At 40.4% G+C, this 12516-nt stretch overlaps 2 protein-coding genes across 2 annotated transcripts; one reads left to right on the forward strand and one right to left on the reverse strand.

Annotated features, from left to right (window-relative positions):
• Positions 1-1146: 1146 nt before the first annotated feature.
• On the reverse strand, positions 1147-12474 carry LOC132702408 (uncharacterized). Its single transcript, XM_060671000.1, has 10 exons — positions 12060-12474; positions 10233-10597; positions 9844-10178; positions 9575-9794; positions 8404-8654; positions 8180-8356; positions 5126-5411; positions 1694-2125; positions 1514-1643; positions 1147-1452 (listed from the first exon to the last, which is right to left on the reverse strand). The coding sequence occupies exons 1-10, from the start codon at positions 12472-12474 to the stop codon at positions 1256-1258; spliced, it is 2808 nt and encodes a 935-aa protein (XP_060526983.1). The 3' UTR covers positions 1147-1255.
• Positions 2207-3717, forward strand: LOC132702033 (protein SPMIP1-like). Its single transcript, XM_060670432.1, has 2 exons — positions 2207-2423; positions 3306-3717. Exons 1-2 carry the CDS (start codon positions 2253-2255, stop codon positions 3705-3707), a joined length of 573 nt encoding a protein of 190 aa, XP_060526415.1. The 5' UTR covers positions 2207-2252; the 3' UTR covers positions 3708-3717.
• Positions 12475-12516: the final 42 nt, after the last annotated feature.

Consider the following 12516-nt stretch of genomic DNA (forward strand, 5'->3'; position numbering starts at 1 on the left):
AAAATCAGTTTCCTAATAAAATTTCCTGGAATGATGTGCCATACACCTATTTTTTATTAAATAGTTTAAAAGATATTTGCAATTTTTATATTGTTTTTTTTTTCATACAAAATTAAGTTGGCGACGATACCAGGGGACACTGCAACCTCGCGCTTAAACTTGTAGTTTACTATAATTACCATCCCTAAAATAATAAAAGGAAATAAAATTATTAAAAGCAATTTTTTTATTTAAAATTTTTATTAATTAAACCATGTAGCCCTGGTGGACGCAGTCGGGTTAATTTCTGTTTCTCCCAGAACCGTTATTTCTTCCAACTCTGTATCTCTGACTAGACTTCTATACGTCCTAGGCCGCGGTTTTGTAAAGGATCCGTATTCTTGGAGATGACGTTTTAACTTCAAAAATATTTTTGGGCTAGGTTGTCTTCTTTCCAGATATCTCTGGAAATAGATTAACGCGGTCTGTCGATTTTCGTTACTTTCAATGTAACATTTTATCATGTTTTTCAAAGTTTCCAAACATTTTTATAGCTTGACGTATCATGGCAATGGCAATTGTTTTTATCTGATCATAGCTACCTAGATAGATACCATAAAACTGCATAGGTCAGAGTTAAGCACAGCCTACTATGGTAATTATTAAAAATTGCAGATTTCTTTTTAACTACTTAATGAAAATAGGTGTATGGCACATCGTTTGACAGGAAATTTTATTAGAAGACTAATTTTTAAATTGGGGTATTCCATTAAAAAAAATGTAACTTTGTGTTGTATCTCGTGAACAGACACAATCGGTGAAACAGGTAGATTTGCTCTTAAAAAATCTTCAAAAAATGTTTTAATAAAAATCTCTATCTTTACAAATGAAAAAGTTATATAGGGTTTTTAGAATCACTCTGTAGCTCAGAAACGCTTTGACATATCATGATGCGGTGTTTAGTTTTCGACACCTCTCGAAAATCGAGCCCGTAACATATTAGTTTTGGGCTAACTATGCTGCAAATGCTTAAAGTCAAAAAACGCGTTCTGGGCTTCATTAAACATCCGGAAAGCGAAATTTCGGATATTGGCAAAAGGCTGGCTGCCAGAACGCGTTTTGACTATATTTTCCGTTCGTTGGCCAAAATCGGTGTTTAACTTATACAAAGCTAAAGACATTCATTGAACGGTGTACATTATTTTCAACAGAATAATATTTTTAAAGTTCTTTCGAGTAGTTCCAGTGATTATTCGCTCCCTTTTAATAATTTTATCTATTTCGAACATTTGTACAAGTCCAAGACCCTTTCGACGGCGTCCTGCCACTCGAGTTTCAATTTAGCGTGGTACGCGTCCAGATCGTCTTCCTCCAAGCGCTCTTTGTAGCTGTCGAAGCATTGCCGCAAGTCTGGCAAACCCAAATTAACATCGGCGGTGGGCGGGGCTGGGACCATTTCTGCCGGCGTCTGCCCTACCGCAGCAAAAATTAAAAAAAAAAAAGTTGTGTCCTCTGGACACTCAGTTGTTTATACCTGCACTATGAGTCCTCAATTTGGCGATCAGGCGTCTCACTCTGTCGTTATTTTCAATAATTTCAGGCATGCGGGCGGCAATTTCCCGGTAGTAACCCTCATAACGCTCAAAACGCCGTTGCAGCCGCTCCTAAAACTCAAAATCGCTTTTGAACGGCCCCCGTTTCAACTGAACCTTACCCGTGGCCGATCCTGATTGGACAGGGCCTCGTCCATCTGCCTTTGCATCTCCATCATTCGCCACTTCAAATCGGCCAATAGCGGCGCGTTATTCGGATGTCCATGCAGTGGCATCAGTTCGCGAATGAAATTCCTGTATCGGCGACCTATTTCGCCTTTTTCGATTTCAATTTCGGCCAAGATTGTTTCGAACTCAGCGCCGAATTCGCGAGTGAATTTTCTCGACCGACGTCCAGCGTACGAGTCGAAGTAATCACGAAAAAAGCTGTGAAAGGCCGCGGCCGTTTTCAAAAACTCCCGCAAGATGGCGACGCGGTCGGTTTCGCGGCGTTTTTCGACGTTGGCGAGTTTCTCCCGCATTTTTTCAATGAAATCCTCCAACGTGGGGGGAACGCTCGAGTAGATGCGTCTGCTTTCTTCCGCGTAAAACTTCTAAAAAAATAACCTCCGCATAGAAGCAAGCAACAGACAATAAATTACGCCGTCTTAAAGTTTAAAGCATTCTTTTAACGGTTCTGTCAAATGCCATGTTCGCGGATCATTTTGACAAATTTTAAGTATGAGCAGAACGAAAAAAGCGGATACGGGGCAGGGGTGGGTCAAGAGTGTAGAAAAGGAAGCTAAAGTTAGGTCGGTGTGGTTTCGGAGGAACGAAGAACGCTTGAACGAGATCGCTAACCAACCACCGACGAGACTCGTACCCGACGACGTGAAAGGGCTCGTCAAACAGGTAAGTCGGCGCTTTCGGGCCTTAGAATTTACGAAAAAATGAGCAAAGCGCTCGCTTCAAATACGTTAAACAACGCAAAAACGCCTCTAAACGCAAATCATTAGTTTTATTCCACTTCTTGTGAACTATCCCAGAATAGTTTTGGTTAGTTGACACTCTAACAGTTCGTCGGAAACTCAGCAGCACAAAGTAAGCGACGTATTTTGTTTGTTTTTGCTTGTGATTCCATAGATGACGCTGTACATCAGAAGTTGATAAATCGGCTAGTGGATGTCACGACTCGATCTTACATTCCAGATTTAAAATTTTCACTTTATAAGACGATTAAAACGGAGTTTTTAACAAAAAACGAACGCCGACGTTAAACTCGACACCAATAAACTGCTGGCCGCGACGAAATACGTGTCGCAAAGTTACCCTCTTTCATTAAGATGGCTTTGCTCGCTAGCATTCAAAGGCGGCTTTGACCGGGACCGATTTATTCGATGGCGTCGGTCGGTGTCATTAAGCTAGGTACGCGTTGGTGGTTTTGTGCGTTTTCAGAGTGATACTAATAACTTCGAAGATGAATTGTCCAGGCGGGCTACCCAGGTATGTAAATAAAACTCGTATTCATACATGAGATAATTGGCTCGTACTATGTCAATCCAATTTGAAAGCTGTGGGTACAGTTGCGGCTGCTTCTAGAATTGTTTATGTATAAATGTTTTTAACGGTTTTAAAACGCTTGTTGCTTATCGGCAAATGGCGTTGTTAAACATATTTGACGGGAGATGAACGGTCCAAGCGTTGGTTTTGCTCGCATATTTTGTAAAGTCGGTCTAGTGCATTAAAACGGTTTCCTCCATCCTTTGGTTCTACACCCCCCAAAATCGCTTCTAGCAACGTATTTCGGCTTTCCGAAACGCTCGAAAATACCCGCGCGTGAAAAAGGACGACTCGGCACCGCCCCCGTCCCACGGAGTCCCGCAGGGCGTCATGAAACCCGTAGACCCAGCCACCACGAGACTGATTTACGAGGGGAACAACAAAGACGGTAGGTCGAACTACCTCAAAGAACGCGTCAAACTGTTGCCCGAGGAGAGGTACTTTTTCCCTGAGGTGTCGAGCTTCGAATACGGCTGGCGTATGTGGGACATGGTCGCGCATACGGACAGGACCGGGTTTGGCAGGCGTCAAGTGATTCGGGACTCGTTCTATAGGAGACGCGGTCTCGCGAGGGATCCCGATTGGTACAAGGAACCCGCCCACATTGGCGCTACATTTTGTAACGTTTGCTCGTAAAAAACGCATTACACCTCGTATATCCTAAGGCCTCGCAATGCTGAATTACGAGTAATCACATTAAGGGAGAGATGTTTCGGTCATGACGTTCATTATGTCAAATATGAGGATAAAAATATACGTTTTAATTTTTTTATATCATTATAGAAATCCTGCTATTTATCTTAAACACATGTGCACACGTATATTCTGAAGCATTAAGGACACCACCCACAAGATTTCCAAATTTGTAGTCTATATTTGGTTTAATGTGAATTTCATCCATTATGGAAACAACCACATGATTCCTAGATTCTAGTAGAGCAAATTTAGAGGTTACTTATTGTTCAGTCTCGTCTCAGGTCGGTGGCCGGCATTGAAAATAACTGGCTGCGGAACAAGGATGTAATTATTTTTTCAAGAAGATTTATATCAGTTATTAAATTTATTGTATTTACTTCAACTTAAATATAGACCTATGTTTTTGGGACATTTTGTTATGTGCTAGCAATATCTCCCCAAAGAGTTCCTCAAAATTAGTAACATAAGAGGACTCTGTTACTTGTTGTAACCCTTTCAATTTCTTGACCCTAAAAATGAAGCTGGCATACCTTAAAATAAACAAGATTAGGAAATTTTAGCTTGCAAGCCGTCACCAATTTCAGTAAATTAATTTGCTGTTTTACCAATAACAGGATATGTTTTTTTTCAGGCAGTTGTTAAAGTAGTTGTAATTAAATTTAAAAAGTTACTTCAGTAATTATTTTCTTAAGGAGATTTGATCTCATATTTTTATTGAAATTATGTGTCTGTGACGTTTTGTTGCTTGCTAGCAATATTTAAATTATTTATCTCTTCAAAGAGTTCCTCAAAATTAATAATATAAGTGCACTCGGAACACTGTCCGCTACTGCCTGTTTGATACCCTCGAGTTTTGACTATTGCCTTATTTCTGCACAACTTACTCGGTGATTACAGCAGTGCAACTTGTGTGTGTTTCATGGGGTTGAAAATAAAGCTCACATACCTTAAAATGAATAAGATTAGAAAATCCATCTTGAGATTTTGGTGTTTGTTTAGGTCAAATCTTGTGAGAAGGAGGAAATTCTCACATGATTATATATAAAAAAAAGCTAGTAATACACGAAACACAAGGCTTTGTTATTACTCACTGACACTAATACCTCTAAACTAGTAACGGCGTATTTCGCAAATACTATTCCTTTCAATTTGCCCTTCTTTCAGTACCAAATACCCATTATTTTGCGTATTTTTCTAAACAATAAAAAAGAATTCAAAACGTATAACCTAATATATAACCTTAAAAGCGAGTGACATTTATCCTCTCTTTTCGTGGTGATTCACGGCTTATTGTAGAGGTCGTGTTGGTTCCAGAGTTTGCGGTTATTTTAAAAAGGCAGGTAAAGGGCTCGGGTTACCTCGCCTATAGCCTGTAGATGGCGCCACTGCTCTCCTTCGCTAGGGACGGTCTTGAGAAGACGTTCACCCACATGAATTATGTCGTCCGAAATCGTCGAATACGTTGACGAAACTTTATCGAAGTCTTCGTCGTTAATATTTTGACGAAGCTCATCGAAAGATTTTTTGGCCCGTTTTAGGCGATCGCTTAACTCATTTGCTTGACGTTTTGCATCGGATTCTAGGCGCCTCACGATGCGCTTGGCCTCGTAATCGAACCGACGCTCTTCCTCGATAATCCTTATCCTCAGGGTACAAATATGGTAAAATAACGCGGTTGGAAGCTGGCTGGTATATGTAGAGCAAAACACCTGTGATGGCTTTTTTTTAAAAAAACTTCCTCAGACTACTGTAATACTATTTACAAATCTGCTGAGTGGCGAAACTTCAGCAAGTTTGATTGATCAACTGACGCAAGAAGAATCTAGAATATTTGTAAAGAGTAGTACAGGTAATGGCCGTTAAAGTTCTTGGAGGTAAATAAAAATTCAGTTTGTTCGCCAAATCGTAGCAATAGTAAAATTTTGCTAAGCATTGCATTTTGCATTTTGATTTTATGAACGGCACAAGGATTTCGCAGAGTCCAAATATACTTGGTTTATCAATTGTTTCACCGGGCGGAATATATTATCATGCAGCAACATCTGGAACGCTCTGGCAAAAAATGAGGATTGGAGATATCAGATGCTTTTGCCTTCTTTAAGACGTGGGTAGTTAATTTTAAGTAGAAGGAAAAACAATTCAGAAGATGTGCAAGTAATATTAGAGTATCCTTCGGAAGTTTCTTTGACAAATTGTAATAGGAAATATCTGAATATTAAACTCTCATACATTTTGGTGTGTACCGATTTGTATCAAGCTCTGATACCAACATAAATAAACAAAAAAGCTGACCCTTCCTATAAACAAATAAATGATGGCTCTGCTATGTGCTTTCTTATTCAATTGCAGTGCTAGTCTCTCAATTGGTCGCTTCTAATGGTTCTCCAAGCGATATACCGCTTTTACAACCCTTTATGGTTTTGACTTCGGAATGAGTTTAAGATCCGTCTGTTGCAAAGCGGAAGGGAACATTCTTTTCAGCACGTGTGCCACAAGCCAGGGCCGTATTTAAGATGTTAGAAGGCAAGAGTAGGGATTTTTTTTTATTAATTCATATTAGTGTACGTTTTATAAAAAAAACACATTAAAAAAGCTTAAACTGAAGGGTTTAACATAATGACTATAAAATGTTTTCTTAGGAAAGCAATACGAAATCTTATGTAGATAATTGATTTATAATGCATGTTTTCCGATTTTTCACCGCACGGACTAATAATAGAGAGATATCACCTATGAAACTCTACACAGCTTTCAGCATTTGTATGCACGAAGTACCGAATTAAGGTTACAGAGAGGAACCCAAGCGAGGTAGGCCTGCGGTTAGATCTTCATAAAAAAAAATTATTACAAAGAATAAACTGCACATTGATAGATGAGACTGAGACTGTTATACATATAATAAACATTTAGTTATTGCTGTGAAACAATACACTGTCCAGGCGACGTTTAAATGCAGACATGTTCGGCGCAGACACAACTTTGGGGGCAAACTGTTCTAATAATTGAAAGTCCTCTTACTTGTAAAATGCAGGCCATGTGCAATCCTGAATTGTTCGTCTCTTGTTTTAAATGGATAACCACGTAGCTGATTTAATGTTGGCAGACTAAGTATTTTGAGACGGTCATCGTAAGGTGTATGTCTAAGTTTACGTGGACAGCGCGTAGCGGCTCGTTGCACTCTTTCCAGAGCATCACAGTCACGCAATAGCCATGGGTTCCAGACTGGGGAAGCAAACTCCAGGATGGGGCGAATGTAAGTGGTAAAAAGTCTGCAAGCGATGCGATGAAAAGTCTTTTTTAACAAAAATAACGCGCAGTTTGCTTTCTTTGCAATATTTGATACATGTACAGACCACGCAAGATCATTATCTGTCACACCTAGGTCCATCTGAATAGTTTTGTTTTAAACCGGAATTGTTCTTGCCAACATGCAGCACAGAGTACTTTTGAGCAATACGTCCGCATGTGTTGAAGGATTTTCAAATCATTTAGTGCCATCAGCATAAGCGCTCACATGAGAATCAATGCTGGTGAACAAATTCACGGTATACACTAAGAATAGCACCAGTCCCAGCACCGATCGCTGGCGAACACCACTAGGCACGTTTTGTGGAAGTGAAAAAGCGTTACCAATTCGAACTCTGAACGATCGGTAGCTTAAAAACGCCGCTATCCACTCTAGCAGTTTACCCCTCACTCCGACCTTTTCAAGTTTGTATACCAAGCGTCGATATGACACTTTGCCGAACGTTTTGCTGAAGTCCAGGTATATAATATCCACCGGATCACCTGAGTCAAGAGAGAATGTCCAGTGATCCAAGCATCTCAATGTATTTGATATTACTGATCTGCCGGGAACAAAGTCATGTTGTGATGTAAGTAGGTATAGGCAGTCGATCAAAAACGGTAAAAGCTGATTTACTATAAGGCGCTCAAGAACTTATACATATAACACACCCTACGCTGATAGGTCGGTAATTTGAAATATCGAGCTTATTACCCTTTTTATAAATCGATGTTACATTTGCTGATAACCACTGGGTCGGGAGTGTGGCAGAGTCCAAAGATGTTCTCAAAATATTATAAATAGGCTCTGCAAGCACAGCGGCACACGCTTTAAAGATTTTACAGCATATTCAATCAGGTCCGGGAGCAGAATATTCTTTCAACTTTTAGATTTATAGGACCCTTATAGTGAGAAATATGAAGCAAATTCATTTCAATTGAAGTCCTGGTTATAGGAGACCTCGCCCGAGATATCTCGAATGATAGGAGAGGATACCTTAGATGATACGTGTTGCCTGACAAGTTAAATACCGGATTATGTCTTAAAATCGGTATATGGTTTGGAGAACTCTACCCTGAGAGTTGTATTTGAGTTCGGCGTTTGCCCGGCAGAGCACACCACTTACATTCGAAACGTCTCTTCCGTGCGGGCCGCTACTACGTCACGGGCGACCGCCGCGCGGTTTTGGTCGTCGTTTTTCGCACTTTCTGCGCCTTTTTTCGCGTATGCGTTCAGCGCGTTGAGGCGTCCTGCGAGGTCGCGGGCTTCCCGCGCGTCGAAGTTGCCCCCTTCGTGGAACAACCTGCAGCTCAGCTACAGATACCGGAGTTTTCGTTAGTCTGGTCTGACCTGGCTGCCCGGAGGAACTCGAAACTCGTTTGGTTCGTTTCGCTCAGCACCACGTCGCATCGTTTCGCGTATTCCGCGCATCCTCCGTGGACGTCTTCCAGAGTTTTGGCCGTTAAAGTCTGGAGAATGGCGAAATTCGCGTTGACCGTGGTTTTGACTTCGAGACGTCGAAGTTCTTGACTATACCGTGCGCATATCGAGTCGTATTCCGGTCGGTCCCGTTTTAGTCGCTCAACATTATTTTGCACTGCCTGGAAATAATAATAATTATTATTATTATTAGAAATTTCCTTTATTGTTGTATATTGTTATATACAGTAGTTAAGAAGCGAAGTCTGGCAAGAGCTACTTCACTTAACCTCCTAAATGTTTAAATTGACAACTAAATAGGAAGCTATAATTACATTGATAATAGCAAAGTTATTAAAAGTAAAAATAAAAAGGACTACCTGAAATATTTTTAAAGAATTTAATTGCATGTGATTTGACCGAATCGGGTATACTATTAAAAATTACAACAGCCTTATAAGAAAATGATCTGCGGAACAAAGATAAACGATATCGTGGTAGTGAGAGTCTGTAGTCTGTGATTGACCATTACGAAACTGTAATTTAGTTCGTAAGTAGTACGGATTGGATGTGCTAACAATAAAACCATAGACGCCAAAAAGTACTTGAAAGTATTGTCAATTTTTAGCCAGTTAAGTTTCTGGGAAATCCTATCAAATTTACGTAAGCCGAAAATAAATCTGCAACAGCCATTTTCAATTTTTTGCAATCTATATTTACTAATACTATCAAGACGTGGGTAATAGAGGACTAAACCATAGTTCATATTCAAAAGGACAAGTGATTGAAGTTTCCGTAAACTGAAATTAAGGACAGGATAAGGAAATATGACTTTTTACATGTTCCACGAATCTAAGTCTACTATCAAATATAACACCAAGGATAATTTAAATACATTTTGGATACGCGTTCAATGTTAGGTTTAGGAGAAAAGAAGATCAAACTGCATTTTTTAGCATTAAGTTGAAGATTATGCCTAGAAGAATATAGAAATAAGTTATGCAAATCCAAAATTGAAGCAATATCAAATAATTTAGGATCGAAGGAGTAAAATAGCTGAGTGTCATCAGCAAATGAATGCAAATGTTCTTTTCCGGATTACCTTCTCGTAGGCCGTCAGCTTAGCGTTGTGTCTACAGAGCTCCTCGAGCCTTTCCCGGTAGACGTAGAATTCCACGCATTCCGGGACGCGGCGGTGCACCTCCAAGCGCAACTCCCACCTAGCGTCAATTCTAGCCGTTTGATCCGCGACCCACTCGGCGGCCGCGCTCCGTATCTCCTCCCTGGACGTCTCCAAGTATTTCTTTATCGCCAGCCAGAGCCTTAAACGGGGTAATTAATCCAAACTCAACTCCGAACCGAACTCCACACCCAAACTGCCAATTTTTCAACGCGCCTACTTGGAATTTGCAGTAGAGCATCTGATTCGGCAAGACAGCGTCGTCATGGTCGTCTTCTTTGCGAACTGTGTAGGATTCGTAAACCAGCAGGAACCTCACTATCTCGTGGCGGACCACGTTCCCTTCTACTTCGGCGAGGGCGTCGTACTTCTTGGCGACGTCGCATTCGGCTCGGTGCTGCGCAGCGTACCGGTCTTCTATTTGGCGCAGGAACGCGAAGATTCGTTCCATTATCCCGTCCAGCTCCTCCCTGCTCGACTCCTCTCTCAAAGTGTCTATCAAGATGTTCAGTTCGGGTTCGTGACTCTGGAACACGGAAGCGTTCACTAGGTGGCACCACAGTCAATTTCCCGCCGATACCTGAGCTAATGCATCGTTCCACCGCATCGTCTCATCGATATCTCGCAGCACGAGAGACTGCATCACTTGGACTCTCTCGAAGTCATGCTGCCACAGCTCTAGCGCCGCCGCCAGAAACCGGCAACCGTCTTCTATTATTCCCTCCATGTCGGCCAATGCGGCTTCCCAAACTTTCCTATGAGATCCAAACGTGTCATCGCTCGCGCGCAGCAAGTATGTGTCCAAATCGTAGTGGAGCTCCGTTTCCTCCAACTTGTGTATATCCGTCAAAGGGTCTTCGAGACTCTTGAGCTCTCGAAACAGACCACTGAAAACCATCACCGCCGCCCGCTTGAAGCTGAACACTAGTTTCTGCGTCGCATTGTCTAAACCATTCCGTTTTTACAGGGTTGTAAATACAAAAAATTGAAGATTTTTGCTCTATTATCTTACGCAAATGTCAGAATAAACAAAGGACGATCGCAAGCAGTCAAAAAGTCACAGCAATATCATTTTTTTTTAATGGAATGCCCTATATATTACTAGCTTGAGTCGTAGATCTTTTTTTCCTGATTACAAAAACATATAGTTTATTGACGTTTCAATTAGCCGTTTTTGAGATGTTTCAGTTTAAAAATAATAATCATTCTATATCTGGACAATAGCCATATTGTTTAAAAATTGATCAAGTCTGCATTGCTGGCAACCATATTATAATAATAATAAATTGTCTTTAGTGAAAATAAAAATATTACAATATAAGTAACAATACAATAGTGGCGACATTCGCAATTTGCGCTCTTCCATGTAACTACAAGAACAACGACACCAACACCATAATTGTCAACGAAATACACACCCGTATACACATTGTAAATACAAGAAATAGACGCACATCTTAAACTCGTACACTTTTGCTAGTTACAGGCGGGCCTAATAAACAATATTAGCGCTTTTTTGTAGCATAAGATATTTCATTAAATAATTTCACTGCGTTATAGCTAAAAATCTCTGGAAAGTTTATCAAACAAGTACGACGGGGACTTATTGGAGTCTAGTAAAAAAACAAAAATGGCTAACTGAACTTTATATCGGTCCTCCAGCTTTTTATATACACAAAGGATCCTTGAATGGCCAACGATATTTAAATTTCCTTGCCCACATTTGGCATCAAGATGGCGCACCACCACATAATGTCCAACCGGTTACCGATTATCTAAATAATGAAGGTAGACTTTGAATAGGTAGGCAAGGAACTGTCAAATAACCTTCCAACAACCTGAATCCTTGTGAGATTTGTTTATGGGGATACTTAAAAAAATAACATTTAATGTAATTATTGATATTTTTATTGTTTGAATAATATAATTTTATTATTTGTAGTTTTTCTTCCTCGGTATAACCCATTTGAAATATCTTAAGTTAGTTAACTTACGCTCCAGATGTTAGGTTTGGATAAGTGGAACATTGTTAAAACAATTGCATAGATAATGTGCTATTAAGGCAAACTGGACCATTTTTAAACAATATGGCTATTGTCCAGAAATCGAAGGATAATTATTTTTAAACTGAATTATCTCAAAAACGGCTAATGAAATGAATATATATATATTTGCATAATATAATAGAGCAAAAATCTACAAACTTTTTTATTTGCACTTTTTCAAAATTAACCATGTAGGTGGGTGTCAAAATATAATGAATAACCGTTTTTCAAAGAAAGTTCCACAGGCTACTGTAACGCTTTTTAGAAAAACTTCTGGATTCCTCCTGCATCGGTTTTTGCTTAGTCGAACTTGCTGTACAACAGTACAACGAATTCGACGTCCACGGAGAGATTTTACGTACCTAGTACTCCTAATCGGTGTCGGACGTTACTTAGCCAATCTACCCGTTCTCGGCTTTCGAGGGTACCCCCAGCTGGAGCCTGTGACACATACATGGAAGATATTTCCTCCCATTCCTTGTCGATTTGCTGCTGCAGTCGCGTCTTCAAATCGATGCAATATTGCCGGTTGATTAGGGCTGCCTCTATTTCCGTTTCGCCGTAGTCATTTCTCTTCTTTTCCAACCCAATCAGCTTATCGTAAAAGGTTTCTACCATGTCGCGCCTTACTTGGTTTAACCTCTCTAGTTCCGGTTCGTTCCTGGTTCGCGGCAACTCGCGACAGAGACTCAGGAGCTGCGTTTTCGTTTCCTCCAGCCGACGCTTTAGAAGAACGCATTCTGCTTCGATATCCGCGTCCACTTCGACGCACGTCATTAGTGACACATCCGTCTCATTTCCAACGATTTTATTAAATAA

This window comes from Cylas formicarius, unplaced genomic scaffold (genome assembly GCF_029955315.1).
Source record: "Cylas formicarius isolate icCylForm1 unplaced genomic scaffold, icCylForm1.1 PGA_scaffold_5__7_contigs__length_24384050, whole genome shotgun sequence".
In the NCBI taxonomy this organism is placed as follows: domain Eukaryota; kingdom Metazoa; phylum Arthropoda; class Insecta; order Coleoptera; family Brentidae; genus Cylas; species Cylas formicarius.